The sequence below is a fragment of the Miniopterus schreibersii genome (genome assembly GCF_964146895.1).
Source record: "Miniopterus schreibersii genome assembly, chromosome: 3".
Lineage (NCBI taxonomy): Eukaryota > Metazoa > Chordata > Mammalia > Chiroptera > Miniopteridae > Miniopterus > Miniopterus schreibersii.
Genome location: NC_138103.1, coordinates 17,377,222 through 17,396,385, shown reverse-complemented (window position 1 = coordinate 17,396,385; position 19,164 = coordinate 17,377,222). Strand labels below are relative to the sequence as shown.

The 19,164-nt window shown below is 40.7% G+C and overlaps 1 protein-coding gene across 1 annotated transcript in view; it reads right to left on the bottom strand.

Moving 5' to 3' along the window:
- Positions 1-213: 213 nt before the first annotated feature.
- Positions 214-19,164, bottom strand: part of ATF7IP2 (activating transcription factor 7 interacting protein 2) — a 67,477-nt gene continuing 48,526 nt past the window's right edge. Inside the window, exons 7-11 of the mRNA XM_081132286.1 lie at positions 14,170-14,240; positions 12,818-12,879; positions 12,397-12,466; positions 2,328-2,413; positions 214-1,709 (exon numbers count right to left, since the gene is read on the bottom strand). Of these exons, the coding sequence (XP_080988412.1) occupies positions 1,296-1,709; positions 2,328-2,413; positions 12,397-12,466; positions 12,818-12,879; positions 14,170-14,240 (703 nt within the window). The 3' untranslated portion in view covers positions 214-1,295. The remainder of the gene's footprint in view (positions 1,710-2,327; positions 2,414-12,396; positions 12,467-12,817; positions 12,880-14,169; positions 14,241-19,164) is intronic.

The window sequence follows — 19,164 nt, the reverse complement described above, 5'->3', positions numbered from 1 at the left end:
TTATTCTCAGCGAGTGAACATTAGTCTTCGTCAACCCAAGGGGACAATCCTCTTCAAAGTGAAGCTGTTGCCCTGTGCTGCAGGATGCCCTCCATTGCTCTGAGCCCGAAATGGGACCTCACGGGGAGCAGCTCATCTCATCACTCAGTTCAGGACCTGGCTCCTGTCAATTGTAATGTTTTAGAAGGGAAAGACACAGGAGACTTTAAAGTAACAACTTTATTTATGACTGAAGATGTAAAGGCATTCACAGAATGCCAAGGAAAACTAGTTCCTGTTCATTTTTAAAAATCTCAGCACCTCTGAGGCCTGAACTTTATGTACCAGGCAGGAGTGCCTCCTGAACAGATCACCTTTTGCACTAACAGTTCGGTTTCCTCAGCATCCCAGGGTTTGTCCATTGGGCCCTTACTTACACTTATCCTGTTCACTTTGGTGAGTTCACTGGACTACTTATGCTGGCCTCAGCTTCACCTCAGTGCTCCCTCAGGTAGAGGTATGCACGGACACATATATTGGAGCCCCTTAGTGTTATGTCCTTTCTTCAAGTAATAATGGCAGCTAGGAAATGAGCAAATACGGGTAGCAATAGGGAATCAGCAAATTAAAGCCTTAACTCTAAGGCTGACAATTCCATTTCCTCAACTGAAACAGTGGGTTGGATAATGCTTTTATAAAAGATACTCTATGTCTTGTGTACACAGCACACAATGCTTATCTAATTTTATTACATGTATAAGTATACAAACAGATTTAGGGAAAATCTCCAGACTACTTCCCCAAATGATTGATATAACAAAAGAGAAGGAGGGGCACAAATTAATAGCCCTTAGAATTTCAAAAGAATGGACAGACTTTTATTTTCATAAAATCGTGGTGGAGATGCACCCCAGGGATGATCTGTCCTCAGTAAAGAGCTGATTTTCCCTGTACCTATACTGACCACAAGCAGGTCACCAAAAGCTGGTTAACAGAGGAAATGATGGCTGCTTGTATCCTAAGGCTTCTGATAGCAGCAGCAGCTCTGTAGTCACTGAAAGTACTGTACACAGCACAGCTTAGTGATGAGGATCCATGATAGTGTATGTTTTGGAACATATCCATTAGAAGTACTTATTGAATCAGAAATTCATGAAACTAGAGGCCATTACAACATAGGGAAGAGGACTGTCCCTATACAAAGGGCTCACAATCTTAACTGGCAAATAGTGTTAGAACAACATTGTAAACAAACAACTTAAATATGAAAAAAACAAAAAATGTAGTATAATATATAATTATTGAAGTCTTTTCTTTTACTTAAGAATTTCAGAAAACCCAGGGATAGATTTTATATCACAAAATGGTCCATATCGCCCAAAAATGTCTTTTGATTGGAGAGCAAAATAATATTTGTTGGAAGCTAAAAATTGTGATAAAGTACATGCCATTGGGAGTGGTAAGGCTTTAATTTCTCCAATTTTCTTCCAAATTAACTTTATACCAGGGTTCTCATGGCACAGGAAGAGATGGTAGCTTTCCACAGGAGCACACTTGGGATTGATTTTGGTGATGTTCCAAGTCAGGGCAATGCCCCTGGGTCTCAGCACCCGTTTCACTTTGAGCTCAGTCTTCTGGGGAGGAAGTGTATCTCGGACTTTGTCTACCAGTTCAGGCAATGGTGGTGGCGGTGCTGGGAGAGGTGGCAGATGCTCAAAGGACTCAAGAACCTGAAACACATTTATAAAAAGTTCAGCAAGCTGAATTGGTGGGTTCTAATTATTTTAAAGTGGTCAACTGCAGTTCTACAATATATTATTTCCCATTCTTCAATCCATTTATCAGAATCATAAGAACAAAAGGATGCTTCAAGAATATGTAAGGCTGGATCCAGTCTATTTAGGCTTAAGCTTCTTTTGGAGTTAAGATTTCTACACTCTGGAATATCACACTAATCCAGAATGGGTTACGTCCCAGACATTCTGGGTAATATTCCATTTCATTTCCAAATTGTGTTCCCAAACACTGTGCTAATTTACATGAAAAGTGTGTGTACAAGAACACCCATTTTCCTCCACTCTCATCAACAATGGCTACTACTCTTAAAAATCTTTTCTAATTTGTTGAGTAAAATAATGTATTTGTTTTAATTTCTGTACCTTCTGGAAAATTCAATTAAGTTATTTTAATTGTGTAAGTAGAGTTAAAATAACACATTTTTTAAAAGCACATTAAAATGCTTTCTAAGCTAAAATGTGACCCAAATATTTCTTCATGAGTAAAATGGGCAATTCCATGTCCACTCAATTTGGAATGACTATCCCTTACAGAGCATTTCATATCAGTACCTCGGTTGCATTTTGCGCCACTGGGATTGTCTCTCTTGAGATTGAAAAAGATTTCATAGATGATTCCAGCAAGGATACTGAATTTTCTGTGAACAACACAAGGTTTAAGAAGTTAGATTTATCTGCAACAATCAATCCCTTAGACTTTAAGGAAAGAATAGTTTACACTGTGGGTGGAATTAAATGTGAACTAAAATTATAAAACTGAAGGTAACTTTTGATAAACATTCAAGATCCAAAGTTACCAAATACAGAGAGTTTTCCTTTAATGTGACAGGAATTCTCCACTTAAGGTAAACAGTTCAGTTATCATATAACTGAGAACCAGGAAAAAATTACACATAGGAGAGGGCTCCCGGCTCAGTGGTCCTAGAGGTGGATTCTGTTCTGTTAGGTCAATAAGGATGTCTGCAAACACAAAGCTATTTACAATCTTGTTTGAATATGTGCAACACACAGTCCTGGGAAAAATCATGCAGGCTGGAGGAATCTATTGCTGAGGTCTGTGTTAGCCTGGAGGGAATTAGCTCGATAGGAATTGTGGACTGTGGAAGGGGAAGGGGAAGGGGAAGGAGGAGGGACAGAAGGGAGAGTGGACGGGGGATGGTGAGAGGAAGAAAGAAAAGGGGGAAAATAGGAAAAATGTGGGTGTGAGGGAGAGAAAGAGGGTTTAGTGGGCTTGAGAATGGTTTGAAAACAACTAGGGAGAGTATATATATATGGCGATGGTACGAAAGGGGCTTCATGTGGGAAAGTTGTAGGGCTGGGCAAAAGCTAACTTTCAAACATTTCAGAAATAACTTCCGAACATATCTAATAAGCAGTAAAACCATTTTAGATCCATTATGTATGTAATGATATAACTGTTTAGTATACTTTTTGCATTTCCCCAAGTGAAATATTTTATTTGTATTTTAATTTTGATGGACAAGGATAATTAAAAGTCTGCATTGTGTTTCAAATTTAATTAGTCACTTTATTTACTGGTGCTAAAAAACCTTTTTGGAAGAGGAAATGACTTTATGATTATAATTATAGGAGTCTGTACAACCTTTTTAAGCTGTTTAATTAATTAGAACTAGATTTGTAAAATCATAATCTGTATGTTAATCATCACACAAGAGCTGACACAAATAACCTTTAAATTTTCAAGTGTACAGTTTCATACAAAAAATTTTTTAAACAAATATGGTTGTCCATAACTAACATTCCTTCTTTCAACAGTTTGTAGAAATAAAGCTAGAAAGTTTTCATGGTCTAAGTCATTAAGGATTTATATATCTTAAGTTCAGATTTTATCCTAAAGATAAAAACACAACTAGATTTGTATATAAGAAACAATATTTAGTTTGTTGCTTGGAAGTCTCATTAAAAGCAATAAGTAGGGTGAAAATATTAGTTACTAAGTTATGGCAATACACCAGGCTAAAGGTGATGGAATTCTGAAATGAGTAAATATATAAACCAGATCTGTTCGCTTTTCAGGAGGCAGTACTGATGGGCTTGAAAACTGACTAGATAGTGGAATGAAGCAGATCTTCTTAGATCTGTTAAAAAAAAAAAGTCAAAAGTGACTTTTACTTCTGGCTTGGGAAACTGGGTGAGCTGGTGATAATATTAACCAAGCTTGGGAATGTGGGATTGTGAGGACCCACCAAGACAGAGGCAGGCCTCTAGGCCCCGGGGCAGGACAAAAGGCATACATGAGTGACTCAGTAAACTGCAGAGGGTGGAGGCAGTTCCAGGAATTAACTTAAATTGGTGAGTTTGACGAATACCAGGTGCACTCCAGCTTCAGGCACCTGTGGTTGAGAAACATCCTGAGCCCACCCTTCCTAAAGAATTTATAACCCATGTAACTTTGTAACTGACAATGACTGCTTGCTCACTGTAGCCCTATATAAGCTTGTGGTAAATTTAGATCGGGGTTCGAGTCAGAATTCTACTGCATTGGATACGACCGAACCCCAGCTAGCTGGAATAAAAGTCCCTTTTGCTGTTACATTATCAGCTCTGGAGTGATTGTTCTTCCGCCGCATAGGGGATCTGATTCTCGGACATAACATTTGGGGGCTCGCCTGGGATCCCCAGGCGGAGGATTAGGCAACCCTCCACTGCTGATATAGGGACATACTCTGTAGGGAGCCACGGTTACTTGGGGGTGACTCTTAGGGGTCGAGAGGCCCGAGTGGATCGATAGAGCGATCCGTGTGACCCTAGGCAAGGGAGCCTAGGAAGGTCCCATAAATCCTGGCAGTGTGCCTGTGCGGACGCGCGGAAGGCCGCCGGGGGAGCCGGGGAGACGTCCCCGAGGCTCCAGAACCCGCTAGAGAATGGTGGGCGCCGTTCGGTAAGAGTGGGTCAGAGAGAGAAATTACGGGAATGCGCTGGCATTTTGTTTTCTGTTCACTGTCGTCTACGTCGTGTCGAATTTTTGTTGTAGCCTTTGTTACAAGTTTGCTCTGTTTAGGTATCTTTGGACCCTTCATCTGGGACCTGGCTATGGGACAGACCCAGCCCACCCCACTCTCTGTCTTTGTTGACCATTTTTCCGAGTTTAGGTCCCAAGGACGAAATTATGGCGTGAAAGTCCATAAGAGAAAACTGCAGACCTTCTGTTCGGTAGAATGGCCGACGTTTGGGGTAGGGTGGCCACCCGAGGGGACATTGTATCTCCCCACAATTAAGAAGGTCCGGGAAATTGTAAACCGAGGTGGACCCCACGGATATCCTGACCAATTCCCATATATTCTCATATGGCAGGTGATGGTTGAAAGCCCCCCTTCCTGGTTAAAACCTTTTTTGCCTCCCGAACCAACAGGAGCCCAGGTGCTGGCAGTGACCGTGAAGACTCAGCCTACGGACTCCCATGGCCCGGTGCCAGCGCCATCAGCTCCTCCTAAACCTACTCTCTCCGATGACGGCATTTATCCTTCCCTCGTAGATCTAGATGTAGAGGAGGTTCCCCCCCCTTATGCTCCTCCACTGGCAGGACCAGAAGCTGTAGTCTCCAGTTCAGGGCCCCGGGGGGACAGCATTGCCGAACAACTGCGGAGACCACGGCGCCAGGAGAGGGAGAGGGCCCTTCCTCCACAGTTGCTCTCCTCTCCTCTCCGAGCCATTGGTCCTGTAGGGGCTAACGGCCAGCGAGCCTACCAATACTGGCCTTTCTCCTCCAGTGACCTCTACAATTGGAAATCCCAGAATGCGCCTTTCTCTGAGAACCCCAAGGAATTAATTGCTGTCATTTTTACTCATAATCCCACTTGGGATGACTGTCAACAGCTTTTAAAGGTTCTTTTCACAACCAAAGAGAGAGAAAGGATCCTGGCGGAGGCTCGGAAGCTAGTCCCGGGCATTGATGGGCGGCCCACCACTCAACCTAACCTCATTAATGAAGGCTTTCCCCTGGACCGTCCCACTTGGGATTTCGACCAAGATCAAGGTAGGGAGCGTCTTCGAGTGTGCCGCCAGGTTCTAATGGCCGGTCTCCGTGCTGCGGCTTGAAAGCCCACTAATTTGGCAAAGGTAAATGCAGTCAGGCAGGAAGCCAATGAGACTCAGGGAGCTTTTCTTGAGAGACTCTATGAGGCCTTCAGGCAATATACTCCTATGTACCCCTTAGCCGCAGAATCCAAGGCCGCGGTAGTCTTAGCTTTTGTGAACCAAGCAGCCCCTGACATTAGGAAGAAGTTACAAAAGATAGAGGGGCTCGGGGAACAGTCAGTGCAGGACTTACTAAAAGTAGCAGAGAAAGTGTATAACAACCGGGAGACACCAGAAGAACGAGCAGACAGGCTCAGGAGGGAAGATCAGGAGAGAATGGAGAAAATTAGACAAGAAGATAGGGAATTTCAAGTTAAGGAAAATCGAAGACACCAGAAAGAACTAGCCAAGATATTTTTTGCAGGCGCCAGGGAGGGACTGGAAAAGATTAGGCAGGAGAAACCCTGGCAGGCTGGCCGAGGCCCACGACAGTCCAGACTAGGGAGAGATCAATGCGCCCTCTGCAAGAAAAAAGGACATTGGAAGTCAGAGTGCCCATCCCGCGGAGGGCCAGGCAAAGGGGGCACAGAGTTTAAGCCCAGAGAGGCCGCTCGGGTACTTGTGGCCGGGGAAGATAGTGACTAGGGCCCTACTGGAAGCACCGGCCTTAACTCTACCTGATCCGACCAAGGCTTTCCAGCTATTTGTAGATGAAAGAAAGGGGGTAGCTTAGGGGGTATTGCTCCAGATTCTGGGACCCTGGAGAAAGCCGGTTGTTTACTTGTCAAAGAAATTGGACCCCGTCACGGCAAGATGGCCTCCATGCTTATGGATCATAGCTGCCACTGCGACACTAGTACATGACGCTGACAAACTGACTTTCGGACAGCAACTGGCGATCACCACCCCCCATGCAATAGAGGGAATATTAAGGCAACCCCCCGGTAAGTGGCTATCCAATGCCGCTGACTCACTACCAAGGCCTCCTATTAGATCCGCCCCGGGTCACGTTTGAAGCCCTGGCTGCCCTGAACCCCGCCCCCCTACTCCCTGATCTGGAAGCCCCGCTACATGACTGCTCAGAAATCCTAGCCAAGGTGACGGCGGTTCCAAGAGACTTACGGGACCGGCCATTAAACAATTCTGACCTGACTTGGTATACAGACGGGAGCAGCTACGTAGAGCGAGGGGAGCGATACGTGGGAGAGGCAGTGGTAGATCAGAAAGGGGAAATAGTCTGGGCCCAGGCGCTACCGAGAGGCACATCGGCCCAGCGAGCAGAACTGATAGCCCTTGCCCAAGCCCTCGAGCGGGCAGAGGGACGGAGACTCACTGTTCACACAGACAGCCGATACACCTTTGGGACTGCACATCTCCACGGGGCAATCTATCGGGAGCGAGGTTTCCTCACTGCTGAAGGAAAGGAGATTAAAAACAAGGAGGACATTTTACGGCTGCTATCGGCGGTACAGAAACTGAAAGCCATTGCCATCGTACGTGTCCCCGGCCATCAGAAGGGAGGAGCTCCGGAGGCAGCAGGAAACCGGGCGGCCGATGCTGCGGTGTGTGAGGTGGCGAAAAGCGGTACAACTACCATTCTGAGTCTGCAGCTCCCACCACCAGGCATGGGTAAGCCACCCCCCACCCCATTGTATTCCAAGGACGATATCCAGTGGGTCACTCAGAAGGCAGGCGCCGAGGCTGGGTCGGACCTCTGGTATCAGGACCCTGAAGGGAAACTGCTGCTGCCAGAGGACCTGGGAAAACATCTAATCCTACATCTGCACCAGACTACACATCTAGGAGAAAAGAAAATGGACTACCTCTTAGAGACCGCCAAGCTCCGGTTTCACCATCAAAGAAGGACTCTCAGAGAAACGATCGACCAGTGTCGTGCCTGCCAGGTCATGAAGTCTAGAAAAGTAACCCATCAACATTCAGGTAGGAGGGGGAGAGGGTGGAAGCTGGGGGTAAGCTGGGAGATAGACTTTACAGAGGTAAGGCCAGGAAGGTACGGATATAAATATCTATTAGTTGACACCTTTTCTGGGTGGGCTGAGGCATTCCCCACAAAGAGAGAAACTGCCTCCATAGTAGCAAAGAAAATTTTAGACGATATCGTCCCACGATACGGGGTGCCTGAGAAAATAGGTTCAGACAATGGCCCTGCTTTTGTCAGCAAAATCATACAGGGTCTGTCCCGGATCTTGGGGACTGATTGGAAACTACATTATAATCCCCAAAGTTCCAGGCAAGTAGAAAGGATGAATAGATCAATCAAGGAGACTTTATCTAAATTGGCAATAGAAACTGGCGGGGACTGGGTCACGCTCCTACCTTATGCCCTGTTCCGGGTTAGAAATACCCCATATGTGCTTAACCTCACGCCATTTGAAATCCTTTATGGTAGGGGCCCCCCCCCCGGTGTACCCCACCGGACCAGAACCCAAGGGGGAGGTTCTGTCAGAACTGGCTGAACTTACAAAGGCCATCAAGGCATTACAAGCTATCCAGAAGGAGATCTGGCCTGCCGTCGCGGCAGCACATAGGGATTTGGAGCCGACTTCCGACCCAAAACATGGGATTGAGCCCGGAGACTGGGTATGGGTGCAGAGACATCAGACAAAAACCCTAGAACCTCACTGGAAAGGGCCTTATGTTGTGCTTCTTGTGACCCCCACTGCCCTCAAGGTTGACAGTATAGGTTCCTGGATCCACCACTCCCACATCAGGAAGGCCAGCGCCCGGGAACAAGAGAACGCCCGAACCAGCTGGAGAGTTGAGCCCCATCAAGAGGACCCACTGAAGCTTAAGATAAGCAGAAAGAATGTATAAGTTTACTTCCACCCACCACCACCCCGGGGGAAAGAAACGAGCCCCTTTGGGAGCTCCTAACAACTGCTTATGCCGCTCTGAATACCTCCAACCCAAATGTAACTACCTCCTGCTGGCTTTGCTATGATATCCGGCCCCCTTTCTATGAAGCTGTTGGTCTAAATTCTACATTTAACACCTCGGAGGACGCATCTCCTACCGAGTGTAACTGGGGGGACAGGAGGGTTGGATTAACCCTCCAGGAGGTGTCCGGATGAGGAATGTGTGTAGGAACCGTACCCTCAGCTAAGCAAGTTATGTAGCTCAATCAATGCCACTCTAACAGCTAAGTGGACCATACCAGCGACTGGGGGATGGTGGGTTTGTTCTAAAACAGGGCTGACCCCATGTTTAAGCAAGAATGTTTTTGATGCCAGTAGTGAGTATTGCGTAATGGTTGCGGTACTCCCCAAAGTACTGTATCACCCAGAAGAAATGTTCTCTCACTGGGGGCCCCAATCCCCTGCCTCTCCAAGGAGGCGCCACAAACCAATTACTGCCGTCACCATAGCCACCCTATTTGGGTTAGGGCTAGCGAGAGCAGGAACGGGCATTGCTTCTCTAGCCACTCACCATCAGGGACTAAGCTCCCTAAGGGCCGCCGTAGATGAAGATATAGACAGAATAGGGAAATCCATCTCCCACCTTACCGCGTCTCTGAACTCCCTATCCGAGGTGGTTTTACAGAATCAGTGGGCCCTCGACTTAGTATTTCTCCAACAAGGGGGCCTATGTGCGGCATTAGGAGAAGAATGCTGCTTCTACGCCGACCACACCGGCGTAGTGAAAGAGTCAATGGCCAAGGTGAGAGAGGGGCTTGAAAAGAGAAAACGGGAACGGGAAGCCCAGGAGAGCTGGTTTGAGTCTTGGTTCAATAAATCGCCCTGGCTAACCATCCTTATCTCAACCTTAGCAGGACCATTAATAATCCTGCTCCTATTACTTACTGTCGGTCCTTGCATTTTTAACAAACTCATATCTTTTGTCAAAGACAGGGTTAATACCATCCAGTTAATGGTACTACGGCAACAGTACCACTCCCTACCCTCTCATACGAATGAGGACGATTCCTCATTATGAGGAAAAAGAAAAGGGGGGAATGTGAGGACCCACCAAGACAGAGGCAGGCCTCTAGGCCCCGGGGCAGGACAAAAGGCATACATGAGTGACTCAGTAAACTGCAGAGGGTGGAGGCAGTTCCAGGAATTAACTTAAATCGGTGAGTTTGACGAATACCAGGTGCACTCCAGCTTCAGGCACCTGTGGTTGAGAAACATCCTGAGCCCACCCTTCCTAAAGAATTTATAACCCATGTAACTTTGTAACTGACAATGATCGCTTGCTCACTGTAGCCCTATATAAGCTTGTGGTAAATTTAGATCGGGGTTCGAGTCAGAATTCCACTGCGTTGGATACGACCGAACCCCAGCTAGCTGGAATAAAAGTCCCTTTTGCTGTTACATTATCAGCTCTGGAGTGATTGTTCTTCCGCCGCATAGGGGATCTGATTCTCGGACAAAACAGGATATGGTCTAAGTTTGACCTGACTCTTAGTCAGAATTGGACATTCTAAAAGATAAACGGACATTACCATGAGTTGGCATCATGAATTAGCATGATTTCTCTTTCTAATTGCTAGATTTCAAACTGAAGTACCCAAATTAGAAGTATGATATACTTCGTTAGGCACTGAATTAATCTGCATTCTTACTTTTTATTTTACTGTATCTCAAAATCCTATATTATGTTGTTTAGAAACAACTTAGTAATAGTAATCATTAAAAAGTAACTGACTACTCCAATTTATTTTTCAAATCTTCATCTTGAAACTGGAAATTGAAGGGTTTTAAAATTCTATTATGAGGTACCTGGAGATTCCAATGGTTCCAACTTTTGTTGGATCCACAGTTGAAAAAGGAGAAGGAACTGGATTATATGCTTCCTATACTAATCTCCATTTAAAAATATTACATAATTTACTAATGCTAATGAGTGGAATTCAAATATTTCATCAAAAAAGTACCACAGCCCTGGCAGGCATGGCTCAGTTGGTAGAGCGTTGTCTGGCGCATCAAAAGGTTGCTGGTACGATTCCCAGTCAGGGCACATGCCCAGGTTGCTGTTTAATTCCCAGTAGGGGGCATGCAGAAGGCAGCTGATCAGTGTTTCTCTCACATTGATGTTTCTCTCTCTCCCCCTCCCTTCCTCTCTCTCTAAAATCAATAAAAACATTAAAAAGAGTCATTCAAGTACAGTTATAAAGAGATGATACCTTATAATTGATTTCCAGCCCCAGGGGATTGTATTTTATTTCTCTGTGTTTAAATCTGAGAAACAGGGCACTGCTGTCACTCTCCCTCTACATTTTCATGTTATACCTGTGAACCCCAAGAAGGAATTCGTCTACTCAGATGGACTTGGACTCTCCATGGTTTACTGGGCCTAAAGTCAAAATTAAGAATCTAGTTGTTTACTGACAGGGGCCTCTGAAGTAGAGGAAGAACCACAAGCTGAATTCTGTTTCCCCACACTATGACCTGTGTGTTTACGCTGTTGCCTGAGTTAATTACTGCAGAGAAGTTCTTTATTCTGTTATTGCCATGTTATCCAACCAATAGACTATGACCTGCCCCTGATCAATCAGAACTGTATAAAATGTACCCGTATTTGAATTTATACTGACCAATCCAAACTGTACAATTTGGAAACTTCACTTACATGAGGCAGGCTAAAAAGGGAACCACGGGTGGGAAATTTTCCATAAAAAATGGCCTCTCCTTTGTTTTGGGAGAGCACTTTTGGTTCCTTCTACCTGAGGCCTTGTCTTCAAAGGTTTGCAAACTGTTATTTGAATAAAGTCTCTCCTTTTTTGGCCCACTGCCTTTTGTTGGATTTGTTTATGCCCTAGCATCCTCTCACAACTGCTATTGTTATAGTTAAGGAAACGAACGTGTGCCCCATAGGTAAAAAAAAATTCATAAAAGCACTAAACAACCCAGATATCTTTCACTGAGTGAATGGATAAACTATTATACATAAACTACTATACATCCATAACATGGAATACTACTCAGCAATAAAAAGTAATACCACTGCCCGGCTGGGCCTGACTCAGCAGTTGAGCACTGACTTAGGATCCAGGAGACTGAGTTTTGATTCCCTGTCAGGGCACATGCCCGGGTTGTGGGCTGCACCCCCAGTTAGGGGTGTGCAGGAGGCAGCCAATTAATGACTCGCTCATCACTGATGTTTCTCTTTCCCTCTCCTTTTCTTTCTTTGAAATCAAAAAAGATATATATATATATATATTTTAAAATTTAATGCCACTAGAACACCCAACAACTTAGATAACCTTCATGGGGAATCATGCTACATGAAAGAAGCCAATCTCACAAGGATACACATTGCATCTTCACATTTATATAACATCCATGAAATAACCTAATCATAAGGGTAGAAACAGATTCATGGCTGTCTGGGTTTAGGCACTGGGGGCAGGAAGTGGGTGCCTATAAAAGGGTTAAGCATGAGGGAATCTTGTAGTGATAGAACAGTTGTGTAATTTGTGGTAGCAGTGACATGAATCTATACATGTGAAAAAATCGTGTCGAGCTATAAGCACACACACTAAAACAAACTTCATAAACAGGTCAAATGCATTTTTTGTCACCCTTCCTTCTTTTTTAAAAAAGAAAGACAAATCCTTTACCTGTGCTGCAGTTTGATAGGCCTTCTTTCGTCAGGTCAATCACAGAATCAAGGTTCTTTTTTTCTATAGTCTAAAAAGTTAGGTTAAAAAAGTAAAAATTTTTGCCTCAATAGCAGAAAAACGTTTTTAAAAAAATAAAGTTCATCATTTTAAATTACCATATAGAAGCTAGAGACTGAACATTCTATAAGTCTTTATGGTTTAACTATCCTGTGAAAAAGAACCTCATAAAATACTGTACAGTTTCTGAGAATATGACTAGGCAGAGTCCAAATAAGTTAATTTGGTAAGTACGACTGTAAAATATGCTTATCATTAGCTGTTTGGTTTTAATGTAAGCTAGACTAGAACCTGATTATGCTAACTACTAGAACTAACATATTCAAATAAACAACATTTAAAGGCAATATTTATTACCTACCATAACTTCAGTATCAGCATTAGGTGAATTGTTAGAATTTCCTGATGTAATTTTTCCAGTATCTGAAAGAAAATTATTAAAATATGAACACTTGACAAGTTTATTAAACTATTAAATATTTATGAACTTTAATATATGACTGCTGAACACAGTAATAACGGAATATTAATTAGCCGTTTCTTATACAATCATGGAGTAACTCAATCGGCTTTACCTATTCCAATGACTGAGGAGCAAGTTAAAAATAAATCTAATTTTGGTTCAAAAGATTTTGTCCTTCCGTAACTTTACAACTATATTAGTAATTCTTGAAAATCTATCTGTAATAGCATTTGAGGAAATAAACTTGGAAATGTACACATTTTTTAGTCAGTATATTTTCACTACCTGAGATGGCTGAGCATTCTTCATAGAACCAGTAAGAAAGCCTCAGAAATAACTTAAACTATTTTATTCACAGTCTTAACACCAGAAGGGCAATTAAGTAGCTGTATAAGTGGAGGCAAAACTTTCTGAAATTAAGATGCAAATACTCTAATATATCATAAAAAATGAAAAGGAAATGGAGAATTCTGAATGGGAAATTATGGGCCAACAAGAGAGCTATTTTGAAGGAAATTTATTGGAAATTTAAGGTTAAAGTGTAATAAGTATACATAAGTATGAACATTGTCCCAATACGCTAAGGTTGCAGGTTCCATCCCGGGTCAGGGCACATACAAGAATCAACCAATGAATGCATAAGTAAGTGGAACAACAAATCGATGTTTATTCTTCCCCTGTCTCTCTCTCTAAATCAATTAAAAAAAAAAAAAAAAGAATAGCCAAACTCTAAATTTTAAGTAGACTGTAAAAGATAACTTAATAAACAAACCACCAGCCCTGGCCGGGTAGCTCAGCTGGTTAGAGCATCATCCCAATACTCCAATATTGTGGGTTGGATCTCTGGTCAGGGCACATATAGGAAGCAACAATGGATGCATAAATAAGTGAAACAACAAATCAATGTCTCTCTCTCTTGAAAATCAATAAAATAAAAATTAAAAAACAAAAGCACCAACACAGACCAGAACAAACAAGTGAAAATAATGTATATGAAAGGGAAGTAGTTTTATAACTTATAAAGCCATTAAACAAACAGTAAAGAAACAAAAGGCCATAAATTGATAAACAGGGTTAAAAAGAAACTTCAATTATATTGAGAAGTCATTTATTTATTTAGGTAATATAAATAAAAAATAAAACATTTTTGAGAGTAGAATTTTATTAAAAGATAATATTCAATTCTCTAAACAAGTACTGATTTGAAGCTTTCTGATTTGATAGATCACATTTTTATCAACTTAAGATACCTGTTAGATTTGATGTAATTGGTGTTATCAAACTAGGGCTTTCCACAGAAATCAGCATAACATCATCGTTACTAAAATGATAAAAGAAATTAAAAACAAAAATGAACTAAGCATGCATTATTAGGCTTAAACATACAATCAATGGTTAGAATTCTTCTAACTTAACATTTCACACATGACATATTTTAATCTAATAATTTGTGGGGGGTGGAGGCTGTGGGGGTGGGGGGGGGGGAGAAGGAATGGAAATAATAAAACCAAATACCCAAGAAACTCCATGTATTACCAATTATATGACCAAAAGTCAAGGACATACAATAATGATAGGCCCTTAACACTCAGTAGAGATCTACTTACAATGAATCCAAACACATTATATCTAAGTATACAATATACATAAGTGTGTGAAATATAAAAAGTCACTCTAGCACATACACTTGCCTTCATGAAAACGAAACAACATATAAATCAAAGAAACCCATTAAGATACTTATACAGAACTAGAACAAAGCTATTAAAAATTAATTCTGCAACTACATTATATCACTATAGTAGCAATATTTACCAGACATTTACTAAACTGAGGCATTGATGGTAAATGATACTGATTATGGTTACGAAATACCCTGAGTTAGAAGATTGTCTTCTGTTCCCATTTGACCCTGATACCACTTTTATGAATTGACATTTAAATCAAAATTTTTGTTAAGAAAATCTTGACACAAACTTCATTAAGCCCATAAAATTGCTAGATAAATTTTCTATACCATTTTCTTATAGATGTTTTTAATTTTTAGGTTTTGTATTTAGATCTATAATCCATTTCAAGCTATTTTTACATATGGTGTGAGATAAGAGTTGAGGTTCACTTTACTCCTCTGGTTATTTCAATATTTGTTGAAAAGACTCTCTTTTCACCATTAAATTACTTTGGCATCTTTGTTGAAAACCAATGGGCTATAAGTATATTTTCTAATCTGTCCATTGATTTATGTGTCTATACTTATGCTAACACCACTGTCTTCATTACTATAGCTTGAAAGTAAGTCTTGAACTCATGTAGTTTATGTCTTCTAACTTGTTTTTCTTTTACAACATTGTTTTCATCTTCTAGGTCTTCATTTCACGTAAGTTTTCAATCAGATTGTTACTTTCTACAAAAAATGCTGCCAGGATTTTGATTGAGATTGCATTAAATTTACAGAACAATTTTGGTGAAGTTACATAAATAATTCTCTGATTTGTAAATACGGCATATCTCACTATATAGTTTTAGGTCTCCTTTAATGTCTCTCAGCAATATTTTGTACTTTAAAAAAATTAATAAACTTTTTAAAAGCAGTTTTAGGTTTATAGCAAAACTGAGTGGAAAGTACAGAAAGTTCTCCTTATACCCTGGCTCCCCACCCTCCCTATCAAAATCCTGTGCCAAAGTGGTACGCTTGTTACAACTGATGCACCTACACTCACACATCATTATCACCCAAAGTCCATAGTTTACAATAAGGTTCACTCTTAATGTACATTCTATGGGTTTTGACAAATGTATAGAAACTGTAAAAGATAAACTTAATAGATAAACAAACCACCAGCCCTGGCTGGGTAGCTCAACGGGTTAGAGCATCATCCCAATGACATGAATCCACCATTAAAGTACCATACAGAGTAGTTTCTCTGACCTAAAAATCCCATGCTCTGCCTATTCATCTCTCCCGTAACCCTGGCAACATTTGATCTTTTTATTGTCTCCAGTTTTGTCTTTTCTAGAATGCCATATGTTGGAATCATATAGTGCGTAGCCTTCTCAGATTGGCTTCTTTCACTTAGTCATATGCATCTAAGTTTCCTCCATGTCTTTTCACAGCTTGATAGCTGCTGCTGCTTCTTTAGCACTGTTAATATTCCACTGTCTGAAGAAACCAGTTATTTATCCAGTCACCTACTGGAGGACATCTTGGTTGCCACCAAGTTTTGGGAATTATAAATAAAACTGCATTTTGTATGATCCATTTGCTTTTTCTTAGCATTATCAATCATACTTCTTTTTTTAGTGGCTGCCCTAGAGTTTGCAAAACACATTTACAACTAATTCGAGTCCACTTTCATATATAACATTATACTGCTTCAGAAACAGGCCTTTAGTAATGTAGTGGTAAGATGTGGAAGAGGGGAAGCATTCTACTAGTCCATAATTAGGTTTCAGTCTCTTAGGGAGTCTGTGCCCCTGGAACGTGAACTTCAGTACCCTCCCTGTCCTCCCCTCCCCTCCTTAGATGAGACAGTTTGGCTAGAGGGGCTCAGAATTGGGTATTTTCCTTCTTCCATGTGGAAGGCCACAGGAGCAGGAGTTGGGTATTTCCTTTCCCCTAGGTAAGTCAAGCTCTGATAATAGATTCTCCTGAAGGCAGGCTGTGTTAAGAGAGAGCTCTGGCTGGGGTATTTCAAAAGGTTCCTTTTACCTTCCACCTGCTGGAAACATGAGGGGATTTTTTTTCTCCAATATTCACTGTGAGGAGCTTCTGGAGGTAAAACTCACAAAACTGTGGGGTCCCCCTATAACTGTCCTCCTACTCCCAGAGTTTTAGATTTTCATACAAGCAGAAACCTCCACTAGTTCTTGTGGAGCTTTCTGCTTATGGGTTTCTGTTCCAATTCCAGTAGGTTGTGATTCTCAGTTTCTGCCTGTTTGTCTTTCCAATTTGGGGGGCAGAAGTTTGCTCTGTGACTCTAGTTCTCTGATGGATCTAAGAAGAGTTGTTGATATTTTTAGTTTGTTCAGCTTTTCAATTGTTGTTAGAATAGAGGGATGACTCCTTACATGCTGGACCGGAAATCTGAAGCCTACTTTGTTGTTTTAAAGTTATGTCTTACAGATATTTTAGGAATTTTATCCCTGTGTGTATCATTCTTTGATATTATTGTAAATGGTACTGATTTTAAATATCAAATTCCAACTGCTTATTGCTTGTACATAAAAATAGAGAAATAGTATGACATATTTTTACATATATATATAAAAACATATATATATATATGTTTATATATATATAAAAACATATTTATATATATATATAAACATATGTTTATATATATATATATATATATATAAAAACACCACATATTATAGAGGTAGTATAATATACACACACACACATATATCCTATATAGACACAGAAAATTTTGTATTTATCCTATATATTTATTTCCAGCACTTTTCATTACTTTACCTTTGCATAGATCTAAATTTCCATCTGGTATTATTTTCCTTCTGCCTGAAGAACTTCCTTTAACATTTCTTGTAGTGCAGGTCTGCTGCTCATGTATTCTTTTCACTTTTTAGTGTGAAAAATCCTTTTTTCCTCTACACATCTGAAATATATTTTCACCGAGTGTAGAAATTTGAATGAACAGTTTTTCTTTCAATGTTTTAGAGATGTCTCTCCATTTCAATACTTTAGAGATGTCTTCTAGTTTGCATATAGTTACAGTGAGAAGTCTCCTGATCTTATGGCTCCTTTTAAGATTTTCTTGTTACCACTGACTCTCAGCAATCTGATTATGGTATGTTTTATCTTTACTCTTCTTCTGCTTAAGTTTGTTAATTAATTTATTTTTTTACATTTATGGGTTTAGAGTTTTCACCAAATTAGGAACAATCTTTCCGATTCCCTCACCCCCTGCCTAGAGATACTCCAATGATACACATATTAGACTGCTTGACAGTGTTTCATAGGTCTCTAATGCTATGTTCATTTTTTTATTAGTCTTTTTCTTCTCATGCTTTTGTTTAAAGTTTCTATTGCTATTTCACTGATTTAAAAAATCAATAATTATCTGTTCTGTTGTTAGTCTTATCCAATGTACTTTTCACTTTATGGACTTTTTCATCTCTGGAAGTTCAATTTGGGTATTTGGGTCTTTTAAAAAAATCTCTCTCTCATCATGTTCACATTTTCCACTACATTGATAATAGCAGTTTCATGCTGTCTGCTATGTCCATCAACCATATTATTTCTATGTCTGTTTTCATCATTTCAGTTTTCTCCTTGTTACAGGTTATTTGTTACTTTCCATGACTATAAAGTAATTTTTGATTAGATGTCAGACACTGTAAAATTTACAGTTGGATGATGTTTCATCCCTTCAAAGAGTGTTGGACTTTTGTTTTCTGCTGATGAATTGTTCAGAATTCATTTGATTCCTTGAGTCATTTTAGTTTTTTTTTTTTTTGGTAGGTCCACTGCAGTCTTTAGTCCAAGACTAATTAATTTAGCTCCCCTATAGCTACACCCATCTAATAAGGACTCTGCCTGTTTTTCCATGATATTGTAAGTCTCTTCATTATAGTCAGTTGGAGAGCAAAATGTCTGACCCCTGTAAAACTGCCAAGACATGTTTGGCATCCTTTTCAATGGTTTTCTCTAGCCTCTTGTAGTTTCATACTTTGCTAGAATCCACAGAGGGCTATGTCTTAAGAACCAGAATGAACAAGAGTAGGAGGAGCATCACCAAAATGAAAACAAGTCTCAATTTACAGTTCCCTGAGTAGATTAGGTATCAGGCCTTGCTCTATCTGCCAGAGGAGAGAAAAATCTTGTCTATAAGAAGATGCTATATTCAGAGCCTCACCAATTTTTTAGAAATTGCCAAGTATGCCAATAGACAGAAACCAATGATCAGAAACTGACAGAACACCAATAGAAACATATATAGATGATCCAGATACTAGAGTTATAAAACAATGGCATTAAACTACAATTAACAGTTTTAAGAATACTGAGGAAAGATAGAGAATATAGTTAAAACAAAAAGAACATCAGAAAAGTAGAATCTATGAAAATGACTACAATGAAATTAAGAAGAGTCAATTTATATTAAGACACTCTTGTGAAAGTGGGAAGATTTGGGGTGGGAAAAGATACTTATAGTAAACATATCTGACAAAAGAATGGAAAAAGAAAGGCAACTCAAAAGAAAAACATGCAGATGATGTCC